The 21,349-nt window shown below is 36.5% G+C and overlaps 1 protein-coding gene across 6 annotated transcripts in view; it reads left to right on the forward strand.

Annotated features, from left to right (window-relative positions):
- The window catches only part of SEMA5A (semaphorin 5A), a 332,344-nt gene that overhangs the window by 262,257 nt on the left and 48,738 nt on the right, over nucleotides 1–21,349 (forward strand). For all 6 annotated transcript variants that reach the window (XM_040548220.1, XM_040548219.1, XM_040548221.1 and 3 more), the window contains exon 16: nucleotides 3,069–3,216. In XM_040548220.1, the coding sequence (XP_040404154.1) occupies nucleotides 3,069–3,216 (148 nt within the window). The remainder of the gene's footprint in view (nucleotides 1–3,068; nucleotides 3,217–21,349) is intronic.

Here is a 21,349-nt window from a genome sequence, read left to right on the forward strand (position 1 = left end):
AGAGGGCAGTGGTTTCACAGATCCAAGTTTCTTACATTGCGTGTTTTGTTGAATTACTGTAAATGTTAGCCCTGTGGGTCCTGAGAACAAAATTAAGAGGGGAAGAAAGGGCAAAAGGGAAAAAGGGTTACTGAGTGACTTGAAATGCAGCCAAGAATCAATATAATGAAACTTGGCTCAAAGCCCCTTGCTGTAGCACAGCGCTCAAAGATCAATTGCAGGGATGTATCTAATTTTGAAAACATACCTGTTGTTTTTAGAGGTTGTCTGGCTGAAATGAAAATCAGATTCCACTTGTACACTGTGATTTTTATTCCTTTCCTGAAAAAAATAAAAATTAGCAATCAGTTTTGTCTTTTTTTTTGTCTTTTTTTTTTTTTTCCCTGACTTGAAGGTAGTAGTTGCATGGGAATTTTAGTGTTTAGTGTTTTCTTTTTTCTTTTTTTCTTTTTTTTTTCTTTTTTTTTCTTTTTTTTCAGTTGCATCTTGTAGTTTCAACTGTAACTTTAAATAGTGCTGGTTAGCAGAATTGCCAGTCTTTGAAGTGCTTAGTGTGTCAATTGTTAGGCTCCATTCTGTCTTCCACTTAAGAGAGAGAGCAGGTGATAGAGCACAATGGCATTAAGAGGCACTGTGTAGAGTCAGGAATCTCATCTGAATGAGATTCGTCACACCTGACTTCAAGTGTCCATGACCTGAGTGTTCATGTATGAGTGAGATGGCTGAACTTCCACTATAGTTTATAGAACTCTAGGCAATACAGGCAGTGGAGAACAGACTAATTTGTTTAATTCTACTACATATTCCTAAATTGTGCCAAATTAATGATTCTAGCTCTGTAGGTTGTATCAACAAAATTTGAATTGGCTGTATGGAATCTTAGATGTCGATCTCTCACACAACCCTTCTAATTATTATAGAGAAATCAGTACATTGAGGACTGTATTTGTATGACCTGTATTAGACATTTACTTTATGGTGACATAAGTCATGTTTTTTAAAAGATTGTTTCTTTCCATGAGCTGTTGCTCAAGTTTAGATGGGTACTTCATTTCTAGAGAGCTACACTGTATGTATTTTAAGGTGAGATGAATCCCACCCTTAGTTTCACTTTTTGCATGGCTGAATATCAGTAATTGTCAATTTCATGGCAGACTTGCTTAATCCCATGTGTGTATCCCAAATTAATTTAGCACATCTCCATTCAAAACTAATTAAAATATGCAAAATATGTACTCATTTAAATAAATGGTGATGTTGCATGTAAGTTTCATTGGGTAAACATTCTCAACAAATGATCACAGAGACCAGCTATCACAAATATTCCCTTAAATGAATACATGTGACAGAGAATATGCATGCAGCTGTTTGAGTTTTTTGAGAAGAATATCCAGTCCCAGAACATTCCTCTGCATCTTTAGGGGTAGCATAATGTGAACTGTGAATTGCAAATAATGAACATTCAGGAGAAAAAAAAAAAGTTTATGCACAAACTATGCTTGAAAAGACATTTAACCAAATCACACACAGAAGAATTCTGAGATAGCAGATTCATAAATATTGATTTTTTTTTCCCCCTCAGTTTACTGGAGAACAGTAGACAAGCTCAATACAAGCTGTTAATAGTTTACTTAACAATACAGAAACACAAAACTAAATGTTGCTACCCCATTTACCCCACAGCCAACCTTTTAAATTGCAGTGGAGTTGCTCAGTCCTACAGACAAATTTTAGATCACAGGCTCCAGTGTATGTAATAAACCTACTGATATATATATATATCACACACAAACAATATTTTTTCCTTACAGACTTCTGAACATGCAAATTATTTGGTAATGAAGAATTAAAGCTTGAAGATCTTGAGGGTTTCTGGAAAAAAAAAAGTTGTTATTCTTTTTGAAAATAACAACAGGTTATACTGTCATTGTTTCTCTTTGTGTAGAAAATGAATTACTGTTCAGTTTTCATGGCAGGAGAGTACAAAGTGATGAAGCTTGCCAGAAACGCAGGAAGACAATGGATTTTGGATGGCTGGTGTAAAAAATGAGGAAGTATTGTAATAAATGGAAATGTTTGTTCAGAACAGTCAGAAATAGTAGGAACAAGAGCCATACAGTGGCAACCACAAAAGATTAGAACACTTTTGGGATCATCTGCTTTCTGAATGCTTGTTGTGGCTTTGCTTCATCCCAAATAAGACCTTGGCCCCTTTTTGAGTCCCAGTTGTGCTTACTGATATCCCAAACCCTTTGAATCCACACAGAGGGGCTTTACCAAGCAGTGTATGCTACAGCCAATGTCAGTAGATGGCACACTCTAAAAATCGGGAATCTTAGGTTTTTACAAAAAAATTTAAAAAAAATCACTAAAAGTTGGGACCTTCCTAAATGTCTGAATGTCTTGTAACAGTAACGATAACTCTGTAATTATTCCCTCGAGAACTTGGAAGCCCCCTGAATCAGTTCGCAGCCCACTGGGAAATCTTTCAAGGATTATAATAACTAAAAACACCCCTTAAAAGATAAAGCAATAACACTATCAGAATAGTACAGTTCTCTATGCCTAGAGTCAATGTTTCAGTTTTTAATGTACCCATAAAAGTGGAGTCACTGTAGAAAGCCAAATGCAAGTTTAGCTTTCTGAAGAGGAGAGAGATGGATCCTAATCAATGCTTGGCTGGAGACTGATAGAAGAGTGCCTGCCTAAATGGTTGTCTTTTGTTTGTTTGACTCATTTCTGCCCCAGACATATAGCCACAACTGTTATTATGAAAGTAGTTGTTAGGCTTGCTTTCGTGCTCACAGTGCAATAGTATGGTTGTATCACATAGTTAATATTAAGGCATTGAATAAAGCAAACAAATGCTTTAAATGCTTCAATAAATTCTTAAACTCTGTGCAGTGTGATAACTGTTAGTTCAATCTTTTGTGAATAAGAGAAGGGCACTTTGTATAAAATATTTCCTTGTACGAACACCTATCTGAATAATCAAATAAAGAACTTGGAGGAGTTGTTGTCTTGATACTAAACAGATTATTTGCCTCCTTGTCTGCTTCTTCTCACAGGTACTGCAATGAGCATCTGTTGTGCCCCCCTCATGTGTTTTGGACAGGCTGGGGTCCATGGGAACGCTGCACTGCTCAGTGTGGAGGAGGGATTCAGGCTCGGCGTAGGATATGTGAAAATGGTCCTGACTGTCCTGGCTGCAGCGTGGTAAGTAATTCTCAGCTTGCCCTTCAGCAAATAGGTGTGTGCCCGTGTGATGTACCCCTAATATGAGTCAGTAGAGTGTGTTTGTCTGCATTGCTGGTGTGTGCTGAAATTCACAGTTTATTAGAGAAATATATATCAATCAGTTTTTATATAATGTCGTCTAGATTATAGGTTTCCTGAGGCAAGGTTGGTGCAGATGGGGGATGTGTCTTTGGCAGGTTTATGGTCTTTTTTATTTTGTTCATCAGAGTACAGGGGAACTCTTGCTATGAGCCCAGGTCTCTGGTGTCTCTGGTCCTGTACAGCAAGGAAAGGATAACTTTAAAATCTAAATAAATAGTGTGGCAAAAAGTGAATACAGATTACACAGTGATCTTAGCATCTCAGCAGCCTAACAGCTGCCAATTTTTGAAGCTACTGTGGGACAATTTTGAATGAATTAACTAAATTGCAAATACCTCATTTACAAAGAGGAGCATGTGGAAAAGCATGTAGGGGCTTTTTCTTACATATGAACAAGCAGAGCATTATGTTTCATGGGATGGGCACATCAAAATGGAACATTGCTTTCTTGAAGCAGTATATACATAGCAGTGTATGAGTGTTTGAGAGAAACATAGCAGAGATGCTGAGAGCAGGGTGACACGTTCACTGCAGTACACTAGGAAAATAACCTCGGTGTGAATAGCGCTGAATGGTTAACACCATCAAAGCCAAAGGAAAGGACTTTGTTGCAGGACAACTAGAAGCTGAAGGAAAGACTTAGCAAGTGTAGGTGAATATCAGAAGATGAACCTAGGGGTGCTGTTTCATGTTACAGCTAATTTGAATTCTAGTGATGGATTGTCATGGAAGGGGATATTATGTAGAAAGCAAAATTTGAAGTGGCTGAAACCTAAGAAGATAGATTCTGTTGCTGAATTACAGAAGGTATTGTTAACCTCCCCAGTGACCAAAATGAGCACAGCTCAAAGGAAAATTGTGGGTTCTGTTTTAGCCATGTAGAGTTTAATGACCAGGCCTAATCTTGCACACTGAGAAAAATGCACTGAGCTTTGTTCCAGAATACTAGACACAGAATAATCTTTATTTATTTTTTTACATATTAAACAAATCTTTACATGCCTTCATTTCAGAGTAAACTTAATTAATTCTGAGGTTTGTCATCATCTCTAGACTATTTGTTAGTCTGGTAGTAATTCAGTACTAAAGGAAGGATCATTTGTTACCTTTCTTAATTTTAAGCTTTTGTGTATTTTCCCAGGATTTGTTCTCTTAATATTTATCCTGGTGGTAAAGTGCATTTTCATTATATTGAAAACATCCAACATTTTTTTTTCTTGTCTTTCAGCTGAACTTTAAGAATTAACCTAATAACTTTTTCAAAGTTTTCCAAAATATTTGTCTCCCCCAACGGTACACAAAAAAGCAGACATATGGCCTAGATCTATTGTCAAGTCTTCATGGCTAGCATAGTAAAGAGCATAGTGTGAAAGTTTTCTGTCCCAGTCATCCCTGTTTATCCCATCTCTAGTATTCATGACTTCATGGGATGCGATAAACAGGTATTCTAGTATAACTGGTATTCATTACTCACTTGGAAAGCTAAATAATCTCAGGAAAAGATGCAATGAAAGTGGTAGTATTCTACCCTACCTACTGGATATCAGATCTGGAGTAAAAGATGTTATAAGCCATACTCTTTCATCAAGTGAATTAAAGGCATATCTGAAATAGGCTCAGGGAATTAAAATACCAAGTTCTCTATTTTTTTTTTTTCAATCATGAGAAGATAGCTTTAATATAAAAGAAGGCTCTCTGAGTTTCTTATTTACCTTCAGTAAAGATGAATTCAGGGAAACATTCATAATGCTAGAATAGCCTGAGTTGCCATAGGTCTTCTGCAGCTGTATGGTTTGGATTCTGCTGTCTGTGTAGTCAGGACTTGTATTCTTAAAAACCAGGAAAGAAGCATGCAGACAGAGGAGAGCATACCATTTAAGAAGAAAATAAAAATATTAGACTTCATTTCATTTTGAAACAAAAATAATTTTTTAATGCATCAGAAGTGAAGGGACTCCTAAATGCTGTCTTGGGACCGTTTAAACTATGGTGGTTCTTTATCTTTAGAAAATTTTTTCAATGGGGGGTTGGGAGAGAAAAACAACCACAACTGTTTTCTTAAGAAAGGGTCTTCATCTTGTTTGCCAGCAGTATCAGGGGACCAGATTTTATGTCGTGGGAGTACCTACCTCTTCTGTTTACCAATCTGAGACCAGGCTGTGGGTCTGTAGTACAGCCAGCCTTAATCTCTTTAGCTGTTCTCATTTTGCTGCTTTTACCATATCCATAGCAGTTTTCAGTGTCCACCTGATGATTTCTACTATGTAATTTTTAGTCAGTATTTTTCCTCCTTTTTAGCTCTGTTGTATTGCTGTTAGTCCATAACAGCACAGCAGGTGACTGATTGTGTTTTGCTTTATTCTCATCAGCTGGTTCCTTGGCTGTATCTCATATTCATCCAAGGCAGAATTCAACCAAGACAACTGGATATTTTAACAGTACTTAGTAGAGAGTTCCGTGCAGCTATTGCAAACTTAGCATCTTATAAAATAATAACAAACCTTTTGATGCATACAAATATTCCAAAGATAGAACAACATGATGGCATTTTAAAGATGCATCTCTCACTGAAGTTTACTCGATACATGAAAATAGATGACCAGAGACTAAAGACCAAAACCATTTAAGCATTTATGCTGAATATAGAAAACCATAAACTTTTATGATATATGAGAGCTAGACCACAGAGAGTCCTAAAGGTCAAAAACATGAAGTTTGAAATCAAAATCTGGAGCCATAAGGACCTGTCAAGATCTTTATGCTAATCAAAGTTAGTACAGAATGCTGGAAATTGTCTAATGAGAGAGAGAATTGTCACAGCCAAATTTAAGAGCAGCCAAAATCAGGTAATTGAAAGCTTAAGTGGATGAGAAAACAGGTATTACTCTAATGTATTCAGGTGATACATGTGCTAGAGATACACTGTGAAATTCTGTGGACTGAGTTAATATGACTCAGAGGACAAATCTTTTCAGATTTTACAGCATACTTGGGTAAATTGTAGGTTTGCTTCAGAAAGCTCTTCTTTTCCCCTGAGAAGCATAATCTCAGTTGAATTTGCCTCAGGTCAGTAATAAAAAATAAATTATTTTAAGAATTATTCCTAGAATAGGAATTCTAGTCCAAGGCTCCAGTTGGGTGACATACATTGTTTATTTGTGTTCTCATTTCAGTCATGCTAACATATGCATTAATTTTATTATTGTAATGGAAATCTGGTAAAGAGTATATACTTTACATATACCAAAACAAAGCATGTTAGATTTTTCTGTGAAATAGAACAAAGGCAATTTTTGTTGTTGTTGTTCCTTAGAAATAGTTGCTAGTGTTGCATTCATATTTTTTCTTTATTATTTTAATGTTCCAGAATTGTGCTGAAAAGCAGGGAATTCTGTATTCCAAAGTTTCTGTTATGACACAAGATAAAAAAAAAAATGTCTTGGAAAAACAAATGTCAGAAATGTTTTCTTTCATTAAGTTTTTAAAAGGAATTTGAAGATTTAAGGTTTGCAGAAATACTTTGTCCATCAGAAAGGACACAGTCTGCCTTTAAAATATTTGCCATATCCCAAAATAAATTCCAAACGCCCATTTGAGCAACAAGAGAACAAAAAAGATTGTTACTATGTTATTTATTTATTTATTTATTTATCTAAGTTTCTGCCTGATCTCTGAGTTAAGGGAAAATACTCCATCATCTACTGCAAAACCAGAAAATGTATTCTCACAAATGTGAGGTACAAAAATTACACTTTTTCTATGACATTTGACAATTTCATGCTCATTTCCTTTTCAAATCTTTTTTTTTTCTCTATATAATGTAAACTCCATTGAGTATTAGTTGTTTCTTGTATGTTTTAAATGTTTAGCAAACTAGAGCCTGCCTTCTTCTGATGATGTATGTACAGCTGCAATTATAACCAATATCAAGTAATTAAAAAGGTTTAAAAATATCACAAGAAATAGTTTCAGAAAATGCTGGCATATTGAAAAGTGGTACATGTGGCTCTCAACTCCGTCAATTCACTACAATCTATGGCAATTGACAATGACTGCAGTTTTCTTCTGAGGTTCCTATAACAAGGTCCTATAACAGTCTCTTTCAGGAACTTCCAAGTCATGTGCAATATTTTCTTTTATGGATCAATTACTGTTGTTTTGAAATCTTTTTCAAACCTAGTTGGACGTGTCGCCCTAAATATGTATTCTCAAATTCAGGAGCTTTGCCCTTGATGGGTATGTATGATACAGATGATGTGAGTTGGATTCAGAATCCTAGATCTTATTTAAAATACCATAGGAAACAAATCTTACGGTAACTGTGCATAAGCTTTCCCAAGGCTTTTGTTGTAGGGAATGGCTTTGTTCCACAAAGTCAGGTGAAGGCCGAGTGCCTCTGTCCATATAAGGAGTCTTACTGATCAGAGATTGGAGACCTGATTTGATACATCCAGAACTTTCCATGCTGTTTCCTAAAATGCCAAGTTCACCAGTGTCCTGTTACAGCTGTTGCTATTTGTTACAGTTTTCAGCAGCTCCCATGCTGTAGATCACAGAATCATAGAACGGCTTGGGTTGGAAGGGACCTTGAAGATCATCTAGTTCGAACCCCCGGGCCATAGGCAGGGATGCCACCCGCTAAATCAGGTTGCCCAGGGTCTCATCCAACCTGGCCTTGAACACTCCTGGGGATGGGACATCCACAGCTTCTCTGGGAAACCTATTCCAGTGCCTCACCACCCTCTGAATGAAGAACATCCTTCTAACCTCTAATCTAAATCTCCCGTCTTTTAGCTTAAAACCATTCCCCATTGTCTTGTCATTGTCTGCCTGAGCAAAGAGTTGCTCTCCATCTTTTTTATAAGCCCTCTTTAAGTACCAGAAAGTTGCTATAAGGTCACCCCAGGGTCACCCCACTCTTCTTTAGGCTGAACAGCCCCAGCTTCTCTCAGGCTTTCTTCAAAGGAGAGATGCTCCAATGCTCTGATCATCTTCGTGGCCCTCCTCTAGACCTGTTCTAACAGATTCACATCCTTCTTGTGCTTCTTGTGTGTTCGATTGGAGAGCCATCCTACCAGCAATATGAAATTGCACCAAGTTGCATGAAAATACTGGTTCATTAGAGGACAAAAACTTAAATTAGTTCCCACCTTCAGAGACGGAGTTACTGCTGAGTCCCTTATTTGCTCCAGGTTGCATCAGATGCTGGTCGGTGAGTATGCATGTTAGCACACATGCAGTTTGTGACTAGCCACTGCATGTCTTTTAATTGTAGTGGTAGGACTGCTAAGTCCTACTGGCAGGAGATATGGGAAGGGGAAATGAAAGAAGGAAAATTTTTGAAGTCTTGAAATATAAACTTACAGGAAATCAAGCTTCATTAGTCGCTTATGGAACTACTTATTACATACGTGTGGTGTAGTTTTCTTTGATACATAAATAGTATTTCCATGAAATCAGAATTGACAGCAGAGAGAACTGTAAACACAAATAAATAAATAAATAAATAGTGATTTTAACAGAGAGACTAAAAAAGAACAACATATATAACTCCCAGTGTTTCTACCAGTCTATTCTGGGAGAAAGTTTCTTCCTATCCTCTATCTAGAAATCACTAGAGCAGGTTACACCAGATAGCCATCTAGTAGCACATCTGATATTTCCTGTACTCTTTCAGAGTTCTGGCTTAACCCACTAACTCCAGTTGCAACCAGTCTCAGGTGCCTAAAAGTAGACAAGGAAAAAGGTAAAAACTACATAGAAAATCTGCGTATGCAAAATAATCCTTCTTGATCCCTGGAAGCACCTGACTAAAACTTATAATATGACAGTTGGTTATAGTATTTACTATGCTATAGAAATGCACCAATTTATAGATAGTAAATGTAGTGGAACAGTTGTATGATCCACTTATTTTTGAAGGGCATCTGAGACCAAAGGCAGAAGTGAAACTCACGTAGTTCTACCTTATGTGTTTTATGTGGAGTGAAGAAGGAGGAACAAAGTAATCTCTGTCCTGGAGTAATATGTTGGGAGGGAGGGGGAATGGTAGACAGCTGTTGTGTTTTTTGTTTTTTTTTCATTCATTTGTTTAAGAGAGAAAAGGATAGCAAGCCTCATATCTACATTTATCTAAATTAAAGGAAAAGAAGAAAGCGATGCAGGTGGAGAGGAGCTGTTTCATCTGATCTCTGATTTTCAAAATGCCAAACAACTTCAGGGTATAAAATAACTAAGATGCAGAATGGAAAGTGGAAATCAATTCCTTAAGATACTACTAAAGTAGACTACTTCATACATTTCTAGCATTATTTTTCAAGAAGATTACAGGGTCTTTTTTGACAATCAAAATGTAACAGCTTCAAAGTATATGATTTTAAATTTGTGATACGGTGTTACAAGGAAGGATGATCATTGAAGTGATATACTCACAAGAAGATGTAGGAGTTGAAGGGTGTATCTAACCAGGCATACTAGTGGGTTGTCATGGAAGAGGATATGTGAGATTATTGTGAGGTTACTCTAGATTTCCTAAAGGAAAGAACTTGGGTTCTAAGGAAAAAAAACTTACTAATTTTCTTAGTAATACTGGCAGAAAAATTTGGATTACGTTTGCTGGTGTCCTGAAGTTGGGAGGCATCATTGACGCAGAGCTTGATTTGGTTGTTTTATAGGCATCGCTAGATGTCTCTGAGTAATATAAGCAAAAGGAGTTGTATCATAATTGCAAAGTCGTAGAGTTTCAAGGAATCTCCTACTCTCACCTTGAAACACAGTGAAGTACAAGACAGGAGTCGGGTGCACGAGTTTTTTATAATACTAGCTAAAAGCCAGAATAGTTATGTAGCAGTGAAAACATGTAGATTTGGTTTTAGCATTTAGGATGTTTCAGAAAGGTATTTCCAATAAAGACAAAGGTAGTCTAGGGTTTTCCTATAAACAAATCTCAGAAAGGCTGACCACAGCAGTCCAGACTGAAGCTAGCTGGAATCACATTGCAAGGAATGGTTAGTTCTCCATCACTGCTTATCTTCACTTATATTCAAAGTGGAGCTTATTTTGAAGCTGAATTTTTCTAATTCCCTTGAATTAAGGACTGAAGTCATTGGATCATGTTATAATTTCCTCTACAAATTTTAGAAATCTCTTCCATCAGAAAGCTGTCTTTGTAGGTATGCAAACACCTTAATTTTACTGCAGGTAGCTCAGCAACAACCATAGGGCATTGTGCAGTTACAATCAAAATGGGGAAAAAGGGTGCATGACACATCACATGGAAAATTATGCCAGAGGCATGATAGAGCTGTTCTATAAATCTGCTCTGTAGCCACACTTACTGTTCTTAAAGGAAAATGGTAGAAGGGGTACAGCCCTAGGAAATTTCCAGAGAAAGCCAAAGGCTGGGATTCCAGTTAAATCAGAATAGATAGGGTTCTAGTGTAAAAAGGACTAATATTTAAAATAATGACAGATCTGGAGAGGAAACACTGGGATTTCTGTGCACTCTGTATTGTAATATACTGAATTTTAAAGTATTATGAAGCCAAGTAATGGAATTAAATTCTATTCAGGGCATTGTTACGTGATGCAACTTGTTGCATTGTTGAGGCTTAAATCTTAAGAATAAAAAAAACTATTCAACAACTCTATACAAAGTGTGCAGAATATCAGGATGAACTAGAGTTATAATAAATAAATTAAAAAAAAAAGCTTAGGTAGCATAGTAAATCACATTTTAAACTTTTAAATCTCTTTTTTTTGAATATGAAGAGTCTTATTGTTCTGTGCTTTGAGCATTCCACTTATTTCTGTGCTGTCCTTTGACAATAACCAGAGACAACATCTGATCTAGAATGGCATTTCCAATGTTCCTCTTTTTAATTTATTATTGAATAAGCTTATAACAAACTGTTCCTCTCATTATTTTGTTCATTTTAGCCTTAGCCTCCTGTAGTTTAAATGCTACAGTGCAAGCATAGTTATTAACAGGTTAAACATTTTATACCAAAAGGTGTACTCACATGTAGACCTGATGGCTAACATAAAGCAGTGTTTTGTTTCAGACTTTTGACCTTAATAAGTTGAGGGATGGGTGAAGCCTGAAAAAATAATATGCACTGTTGCCATTATAACTTCACTACTTCAGTGAGTGTTGAAAAGTGTAAGATTGATTTGTTAGCTGAGCTAACTGGCAGCAGCCTTTAGCCATCAGAGTGCAATTAAATCGATCTCTATCCAAAATCATGAGGTTTATCTAACAGGTTTTGTTTTCACTTAGTCTCAGAGTGTTATAGTAATTTTTAATTTATTAGGCTGTGGTAGGATTCTGCTTTTCAATGAAAATAGTGTCAGGAAGCCCTATTCTTACCTAAATTATATTAGGTTGGGACATCATTTTATATAAATTTGGGAATATTTATTGATGAAGTTAATAAAAGTACCATTTTTTTCTTCCTGGGCTGATTCCTTCATCCCTTCCACATTCAATTGTTGGCTTAGAAGATTTCTGCACTAATGCTATAGCCAGCAAATACAAGGCTGTAAGTTACTCAAAGCCTCTGACAAACATGTTCATAAGCCTTAAAAAAAGGCAAACATACATTTTCATTGTGTTTATTCATCCTTTTGTATCTTCAGTGTGTTGTGATTCTGAGTCCATTGTAGCATACTGAAATATATTTAGGCCTAAGTATTCCAGTAGATGGGATTGTATTCTTCATGTCTGAAAATATAAGTTCATATAAGCACTGAGCATATTTACCATTATACACAGTGATTAGCCTGTACGGCTTAAAGGGCAGGATATATTTTCACAGTCTCACTACACTTTATGGTACTGAAAGCAACATCATATAACTTTTTTTTTTTTTTCTGAGTAGCACAGCTGAAAGTAAAATGATGAATCCTGCAGATTCCAGGGCAGCATTTTTTTCGTAAGACAATACTTATAACATCAGCTGAAACATCTGAAAGGTGAATGAATTTGAAGTCATAAACCCAGCCCTTTCAATTTACAATACAAAAATCCTCAGCTTTGTTACTCATGATGATTTCTAAAACGAGATATCAGTGAAGCATTTATGACCCTGTAAAGATAAAGACATTGATTTATCTTTCCTTTGAACTAGGTGAAGCCCCTGTGCAGACTGGGAGTGGTCCAGGTGGTCAGCCCCAGAATACAGTTCTTGTTTGCTTTGTCCAGAGACATTCTAAATGGAGAGAAGCAGCTGTAGACTATACCTTTAGTTTTCAGCTATCACATTCAGAGGAAGCACAGACTCAATTTCATCTCTTTGGGCTTTGAATTAGTCCACTTAAGGAAAAGTGAAAAAGAAACTAATTTAAAGTTAACATGCTAGCTCTCCTAGCAATTTACTGACATTTCAAATGGAAAGTCAGCCAGGTCGTCAGCTGGTACAAATTCACAGAATCACAGAATCGTCTAGGTTGGAAGAGACCTCCAAGATCATCTAGTCCAACCTCTGTCCTAACACTAACAAGACCTCCACTAAACCATATCACTAAGGGCTACATCTAAACGTCTTTTAAAGACCACCAGGGATGGCGACTCAACCATTTCCCTGGGCAGCCCATTCCAATGCCTAACAACCCTTTCAGTAAAGAAGTTCTTCCTAATATCCAACCTAAACCTCCCCTGGCACAACTTTAGCCCATTCCCCCTCGTCCTGTCACCAGGCATGTGGGAGAATAGACCAACCCCCACCTCTCTACAGCCTCCTTTAAGGTACCTATAGAGAGCGATGAGGTCTCCCCTGAGCATCCTCTTCTCCAGGCTAAACAACCCCAGCTCCCTCAGCCGCTCCTCATAAGACTTGTTCTCCAGACCCCACACCAGCTTCGTTGCCCTTCTCTGGACTCTCTCGAGCACCTCCATGTCCTTCTTGTAGCGAGGGGCCCAAAACTGAACACAGTGCTAAAGGTGTGGCCTCACCAGAGCCGAGTACAGGGGGACAATCACCTCCCTAGACCTGCGGGCCACGCTGCTTCTTATACAAGCCAGGATGCTGTTGGCCTTCTTGGCCACCTGATTACACTGCTGGCTCATATTCAGCTGCCTATCAACCAGTATTCCCAGGTCCTTCTCGGCCAGGCAGCTTTCCAACCACTCATCTCCCAGCCTGTAGCGCTGCTTGGGGTTGTTGTGCCCCAGATGCAGGACCTGGCACTTGGCCTTGTTGAACTTCATACAGTTCATGACACCCTGTTGATTCCCTCTGGGATGCATGAGAAAACTTGCAAGTTACAGCTTGACTATTAATCTCAAAATTATGAACATTTCTGCAGAATAACATGGTAATAGGAGAACCTAAATGCTTTCACCATGTTCCTTAACTCTTTGTTCATCCTGCCATGCAGGTGGCAGGGTGTTTCTTCTCCACCGTGTCAGCATGGAGGCTGCAGAAGTACTGATGAGAAACAGGCTGTGACAGGGATAGTACTTGAGCCACTCGTTTCCTTCATGGATAGAGAGGAAGAGGAAAATGTAAATCTCTCCCTAGATCCCATGGCAGTACGTCTACTTTGCCTGTTGTGCAGGGGGGATTGCTGGATGCCAGGTCAGCTACGAGACTGCTGTGCAGCCAAGACAGAGTCATAGAATGTTTTGGCTTGGAAAGGACCTTTAAAGATACAAGTCCCCTGCCATGCTCAGCACAAGACTCTTTTGTATGATTGCTACTTTACTCCCAAGCAACCCCGTTTTTTGTACATCACGATCATTTTATGAATGTACTGGCTGATTCTAAGATTCTTTATAAAAGGGTATTTGTATGTTAGTGCATGTGAGGACATTGTATACAAGGCTCAGATCTGCAACATGGTAGGTTTGATGTTTGGCTCTTCTATTTTGGTGTTCTGATAATGTAATAATAGTGTGAATGTAACTCCTGGTAAGAAAAAAAATAATTTCCTGTAGCTGATCTTATTCTGGTCCCATCCCAGTCAACACAAACTATAAGAAAAAACGTTAGAGTTGGGCAACAGACTCACCTGCTCTCTTGGCCTTACCTGACTTTAGCTACGTCTTTGGACAGCCTTGAATGATACAGCCCGGCAGAAGTCCAGAGACTGTATGTGGTTACTCTATGAATAAAACCAAGATGTATAATCCTCCTTTAATCTGAAGTATGTTCACTCTATGTAAAGCATGAAAGACATTCAGTCAGAAGTTTCTAAAATTTTCAGGCTATTGCTTAGAAAACTAGAATTATAGTATATGCATTCATGTAAGAGCATGTAACCCTCTTCACAAATCCACTAAGCTCTGTATTAATAGCAGTTAATTTATGTGTCCTATCCCTTCTTGAAAAGCTGATCCAGAATCCCTATTCATATATTGAAGCATTTGTGTGAGATAGCTTGGCAGCATGAATATTTTGTTAAAGAGACTTTAAAGTACTTAGAAAAAGAATTAATATCAGTGCATATAATCTGCTTCTGCAATGGAGGGCTAAGAGGAATATTAGACATATAGTGAAATCTAACATCAGCAGTTTTCTATGAAGTATAAAAATGATCCAAGACACAGAATGTGAAGAAAAAAAAAAAAGCAAATGCTGTATTATAGGAATTAATCCATCAAAAACCTGTCTGTAGGTCATAAAATTTAATTTTGGGGAAAAAAATAGTGAAGAATGGAGTCTTTTAAGTGTCTTTAGTAGGAGAAATGTTTGCACCTCTTTTTTGTTTTTTCTTTTTCCCAGAATGATTGACATTTTATTTGCCACTTAGTTTTCTAGGTGTAACTGAAGCAGTAAAACAATATGAGATGCCCTAAACATAAAGTCAATTCGGTCTTCCATGACAGTCACAAAATGTCAAGAAAAAATAATTTATGTTGCCTTAAGTTTTATAGGAAGAATAGTTGGCACAAGTAGAATTTCATGTGTTGTGAGAGGCAAGTGGGGAAGAAAGTAAAATTTAAATCATGAGACTGCAAGGTTTAAAAAAAAAAAAAAGTATTCATCTTTGCCAAAGTCACAGAAGGGCTTTGCCAAAAAATAGTCTGACAAATATGACAAACAGAGATGAAAATGGTCTGTTAATCTTTTGTATTTGATAAGGTAGGCACCCTTCACTATTTGGGGGAAATTTTTTGGCAGGTTTAGTTCTTAGAACTGTATTCTGCCTGCAGTACCAGCCTGGTGCAGTGTATGCACTTCCTTAAGTATGCACTTTCCCTTTCCCTTTTCCTCTGCAATACCCCCTGGAGAGACCCTTTGCAATGTCTTCCTGCAAGTAGACAGCATTTTAGATATTAAAGTACTTCCAGTGCTGTTGAATATGTTTAACCACACAGGTGTCAGCATAGACCGTGTTGGACACCTTTCCTTGTGAAAATTGACCATGTATTTCTCTCTTCCATTTACTGTCTTTTAACCAGTTTATTATCTATGAAAGGGTAGTAGCTTTTCTCTTAGTTTGTGACTGCCAATTTTCCTGAAGAGGCTTTGAGAGACATTGTGAAATGCCTTCTGGAAATCTAAGTACACTGACTGTATCAACTTACTTCCTTTACCTATGTTAGTTGACTCCTTCAGACACTCTGCAGTCTCTCAAAAATAATGTCAGACTTACCACCTTCCAGGCCTCAGGTGGGAAAGGAATTGTAAGCAAAAGGCTGTCTGCCACTAGTAACAGTTTAATTGTTTCTGTTTCCTTAATTATATTCTTTGGTGGCTGTTAGTTTTTTTTGTTTGTTTGTTTTGTTTTGTTTTGTTTTGTTATTTGTTGCATAATGTCTCCAACACAGACAGAAAAATTATGAACCATCCCTGTTGTGGGATTGCCATTTCTAAATGCCTCTTGTATGCCTTTATAATATACTGGGCCTACAGATTGCTTAGCAATCTTTCTGTCCATAATACATTTTGAAGCAAGGTTGACTTTTAGTTTTTATACCTTTTGAAGTTCCTCCTTAAATTCTTTTTTGGCCTCCCTTATTCATGTAATGTGCAGATTTCAATATTCTTTCCATTCATTTTCCACTTGTACAGAACTTTTTGAAGAGTGACTTAGTACTTTTAATAACCTTTCTCTCCCAACTGTTTATCTCTGCTGATTTCTCTTAACGCTTTCTCAGATTTCACTCGTTCTCAGACAGCACACATTTGCTCTCTGCCTCTAACACAGTGCCTGTGATGTTCCTGTAGGACATTGCTGGTTCATGTCCCTGATTCAGGTTCCTCGTCGAAAGCTGTACTAAACTCACAGCTATCTTCTTTGTTCTTTTGTACTCCACAGAAGAGGTCAGGGACTAGTCCCTTAATACTTTTCTCTTGAGTAGAGTCACTTCTCAAGAGAGCAGAAAGCAGCAAATAAAGTTTTTTTTTTTGTTTCTCTGGGAAACAAACAAACAAACAGTTGTCTAAAATACAGTGGTTTTTTTGTTTGTTTTGTTTTGTTTTGTTTTTGTTTTTCCCCACTGTATTTGTATTTCTTAACCTTGGGCACCTAAAGCAGGAATCTAGTCTGCTTAGTGAAGGTCAGAGTTTTCCTCTGGAGGGACATTTCAAAACTGCTGAACTGGGCAATAGCTATATTACACTTTAAAAGAACAAACAAACGAAAACACCTCACCACCCACACTTCTGCCTTAGTAAACTTATGCTGGCTAAAAGAGGTCAAGCAAAAGGACTCAGAACCCATATTCTGTGACAGCAATGAAGTAAATACACCATTTTGTTTCTGCAGTTCTTCAGAATGATGTTATACTCCATATGGAATCACAAACATAAACACAAAGTGTTTTAGTGCTTGATTGTCACTGCAAAAACAGGGCCTCATCCAAAAGGCAGTTTAGTCTTCCTTTGATTTCAGGGATGTCTGGCTCAATCTCAGACTTTGTCATTCTGACTGCTTTTTAATAAAGATAAGAACTTGCTTATAAATGGATTACCAGCAATCAAAGAATTGGTTAACATTATCGTCAGATGATTCTTTTTATGATTTGGATGTTGGAGACTTTTGTTTGTTGGCTAGTTTAATTGTCTTTTTGGCATCCTTTTCTGTGTACACAATTCAACAAGTATAAAAAAGATATATATATATATATATATTTTTCAATCTAACTTAATACCATAAAATTGTCACTTACAAAGATCCAGTTAAATAGATACCCTGTGAAGCTTTAAAGTTGCAATATTCTTTTAGTGAAACAGCATTAAAGGCTGTGAGAGTCTGAACAGTCCCCGATGAATTCACTTTCCAACTCTGTAAATGCACAAAATCAAGTACTTACTCATTGGAATAAGGAACGTGATTAAAAAAAATAAAAAGCTCCAAACCCCACAGCTGGAGCACAGATGCCAACAAACATAACTTTGATGCTTCACAGATGATTTTGAATACAAAGCTGTTCCAATTGATTCCTTCCCTACATTTTCCTTGGAAAGAATTTAAGTGCTCTGTGGTTTGTTTGTTGTTGTTTTTGTTTTTTTGTTTTAAGTGGTGAAGAGATTATACAAGTTCATGAAGAAAGGCTTTTTTTTCATAAATTGATGCATGCTTATTTGATTCCATTAATTAAAATTAAGAAACCACATGTCCATATATTTTTAAGCTTACAGTACAAACTCAGTTTTCAGTGTTTTTCTGGACGTAAATTTTCAAAGGTAACTGAGGAAGTGGTATAGCCATGCTGTGGTAGAAAACTCATAAATGTTTAACTCTGCAGAGTTTATATAATATCAGGAGACTTTTTTTTTTTTAACCTCACAAAACAGATAGACCTTTAAAGACCACCTCTAAAACTTTCCAGTTAAAATTTAACAGTGGAGTCCAACTTTCTGTTACTGTTGAAGCTAGACAGACAAGCTGTATATCCATACATAGAGATAAATCTGTGACATATTCTTGGTTGAAATGCAAATTTGAAAATACACATTTCTTAAATGTGTGTATGCTCAGGAAGTACCTGAGAGTTGAGCACATTGTAAGCTTTTAGTGAGAATTGAAAGCACAGCCATATGGGGACACCTACCTGCTGGAGATTAGATTAATCCAGGTTTGTATGGATGGCTGCCTGAGGTAAAGGATACTGGAGGAGAAGGCCACAAAACTGATTATGAAACGTTTAAAAGGATTTTTGAGCTCTGACTTGACTGAGTCCCTGTAACTCATGCTGGGGTCAGGCTCTTCCTTGGAGAATGCACATTCATCTAGTGTTCTTGAAAGCTATTTTGTTGTAGAGGAGAGATTTATAGAAAGAATGGGTATACCTGTTTCAGCTAGTGGCCTAGTTCATGGCATTGTTCTTACTTCTGTTATCTTTGAATAGTGCCAATCATTGCATGAAATTGGGATCATTTAATTCAACAAAAGTGATGAATGAATGACTTCTATGAATTACTGCCAATAAAACTTGCATCTCAGTCACTGGAAATCTTGTACAGTCCCAACTATAATTGAAAACCTTTCATAACAGGACTTTGAATCGTATTGGCAGTATTCCAGGTTACACATGCGTATTAGATGAAAAAAAAAAAAGCATTAGGAAACATAAAGGTTTATCTTAAATAGCTTGTTCAATTACAATGCTGTTATTTTCAAATCAACAACCAAGGAATATTAACTGTAATGACTGTTTTACTGAAAGAACATTTTCCTGGCTTTCTGAATTGTGATGTCCCCATTTTCTTGTCCTTGAAATATGTCTAGGACAGAACAGTGTGCATTCAAAGATTTGGAGTACTATAATTAATGTTTAAAAAAATCTAGATTTAGGGAAAAGAATTCTCAACACATTTTTTTTTAAATTCAGAGCATTTTTGAAAAGGCTTAAAAGTTAAAAATAAGTCTGGAGGATGTGTACTGGTGAGGAAGAAGCAGATGAAACAACGGATAGGGTATGATGAATGCAGTTTAATCTACACTAGCACATCCTACAACTTCATAGTTCACCACTTATTGTCACAGTGAGATCTTGAACTAAGGAAACTAGAGTTAAATTGTGCTGAGACTTCTGTTGCTGTTCTCTCCTTCCCACTGCCTAAAATTTTTAACTACCTGAACAGTTTTTTGGTTTTAAAATCCTTACATGCTAGCTCTTCACAACATAACAAATGAGGTAATTCCACCACTTTCTGGAGAGAAAAAAAAAAAAAGAGAAGAAAGGGGAAACCTTTCCTTTTTTTCCAGTTACCACTGCCTAAGCCTTTGATAAGATTGGTTTGTACTGGGAAGTGTTGGAGCAGAGCTTCCTGCAGAGGAACAGAACTCCTGTGATAGTATAAGAGGCAATGAGTGGCTGCCTGTAGATGGGCAAGTAGCTCTACCTGGTTCAGGCTCCATGCTTATTCCATAACTTATGATGTACAATATTCTTGTTGACTTGGTGGTGATGAGAGTTTCTTTCTGTCACTGCTTTCACTCCAAGACACTGAAATGGTGTGCCATGAATGAGAAGTTTAGCTTTGATTATCTTCTCGAAATGGCATGAAAATGGAGGCTAGAAGCTCTGTGGGGGAAAAAAAAAAAAAGAAAGAAAAAAAAATAAAATATAAAACATCAACCTCTGCTTTACAACAATCCACAGACTTTTATGAAAATATCCAAATACTCAGAAAAAAAATAATCTGATCCTTTTGAATAGTTCTCTTCTCTGTTGTCCTATTCTAAAGAGATTTCCATTTTTTAGTCTTGTCTGCATTCATATTAGATGAGTATAATTACAGTATAATCACAGCTGGGGAGGCCAGGACATTCATAGATCGTTACCACTTGATTAGCAGTTATCTCATAGTTAAGATAATATGGAGGGCACTTTCATTACAAAGAGAAAGCTTTCCAGGAGGTCAAGATAATAATTGCAGCATCCTACTATTGGTCATTCTGAAGGCCATCTTTAAGTCTCTGAAATAAACATTCCTTCAGTCTTTTCTGGAGAGTTAAGGCAACTTCTATTATTTATTTATTTATTTATTTATTTATTTATTTAATATTTTGCTGAAGCAAAGCAAAAAAAAATATTTTGCAAAGCAAAAATTATCCATTAAGTGTTTTCTGAAACATAAATAGAAAAATATACCACAATTATTTTTCTTCTGTAAGTTGAAAAGAATACTTTCAATTTCTTCAATCTTTATTCTGAATCCCTCTACATTTCTTAATAAATGTCTTTCATACTGCTAGTCACCTCTAGAAGTACATCTGTAGAGAAAAGACAAAGAACAGAGAACTAACCAATGTTGTTATCAGTTTGCCTTCTTTATGTCATTAATGCACATGGGTAGTCATACTTTTCCCCAAGCTTGGGGAAAAGCTTGGATTGTTTCTTTTTCCAACATAAATATCCTTCTCTGATTTCAAGAAATGGGTAGATTTGCTTATATTTTAACCCAAGACATCGCAATGTATAGGATTTTATGCTTTTTTGGATAACTGTCTGGATTTTTGTTTCACATTTTCTTATTTAATCTCATAGTTCTGAATTCAAAGGTACTGCTGGTAAATCAATTTAATATATATATTTTTTTCTGATAATGGTAAAGTCTTCATTACAATAACAGCAAGAAATCATGGTTTTTTAAAAAAATTACAGAAATGAAGAAGTTTCAAACTCAAGCATTCTAATTCTTGTTCTAATGACAATAACAGAGGTAGTGTTACCTATGCAAATTAAAAAATACTCTTAACCGTACAGTTTTTTATAAGAGGTCCCACCTGGGGCAATGTTTTACCCCCCCCCCCCCCAAGTTATTCATCAAAATTAATGTTAGAGTAATGATAATATATTTGTAATTATATTTGGAAAATATTTCACTGTGGTCACCTTCAGAAAGATTGAATCTCTCTACTTAAAAATTATATATATATATATATATACACACACTTCACAAAATGCTGTCAGTGAAAGTTGCTTCAAAATATTTATAAAAGCATTACTTTTTAGACTCAGTATTAGCAAATGCTTTTAATTTTTCAGCATAGATGAGAAAGCAAATAATATATATATAATTAAGCATGAATTAATCAATTCATGCTGCATCAA

This window comes from Cygnus olor, chromosome 2, assembly GCF_009769625.2.
Source record: "Cygnus olor isolate bCygOlo1 chromosome 2, bCygOlo1.pri.v2, whole genome shotgun sequence".
Classification (NCBI taxonomy): Eukaryota; Metazoa; Chordata; class Aves; order Anseriformes; family Anatidae; genus Cygnus; species Cygnus olor.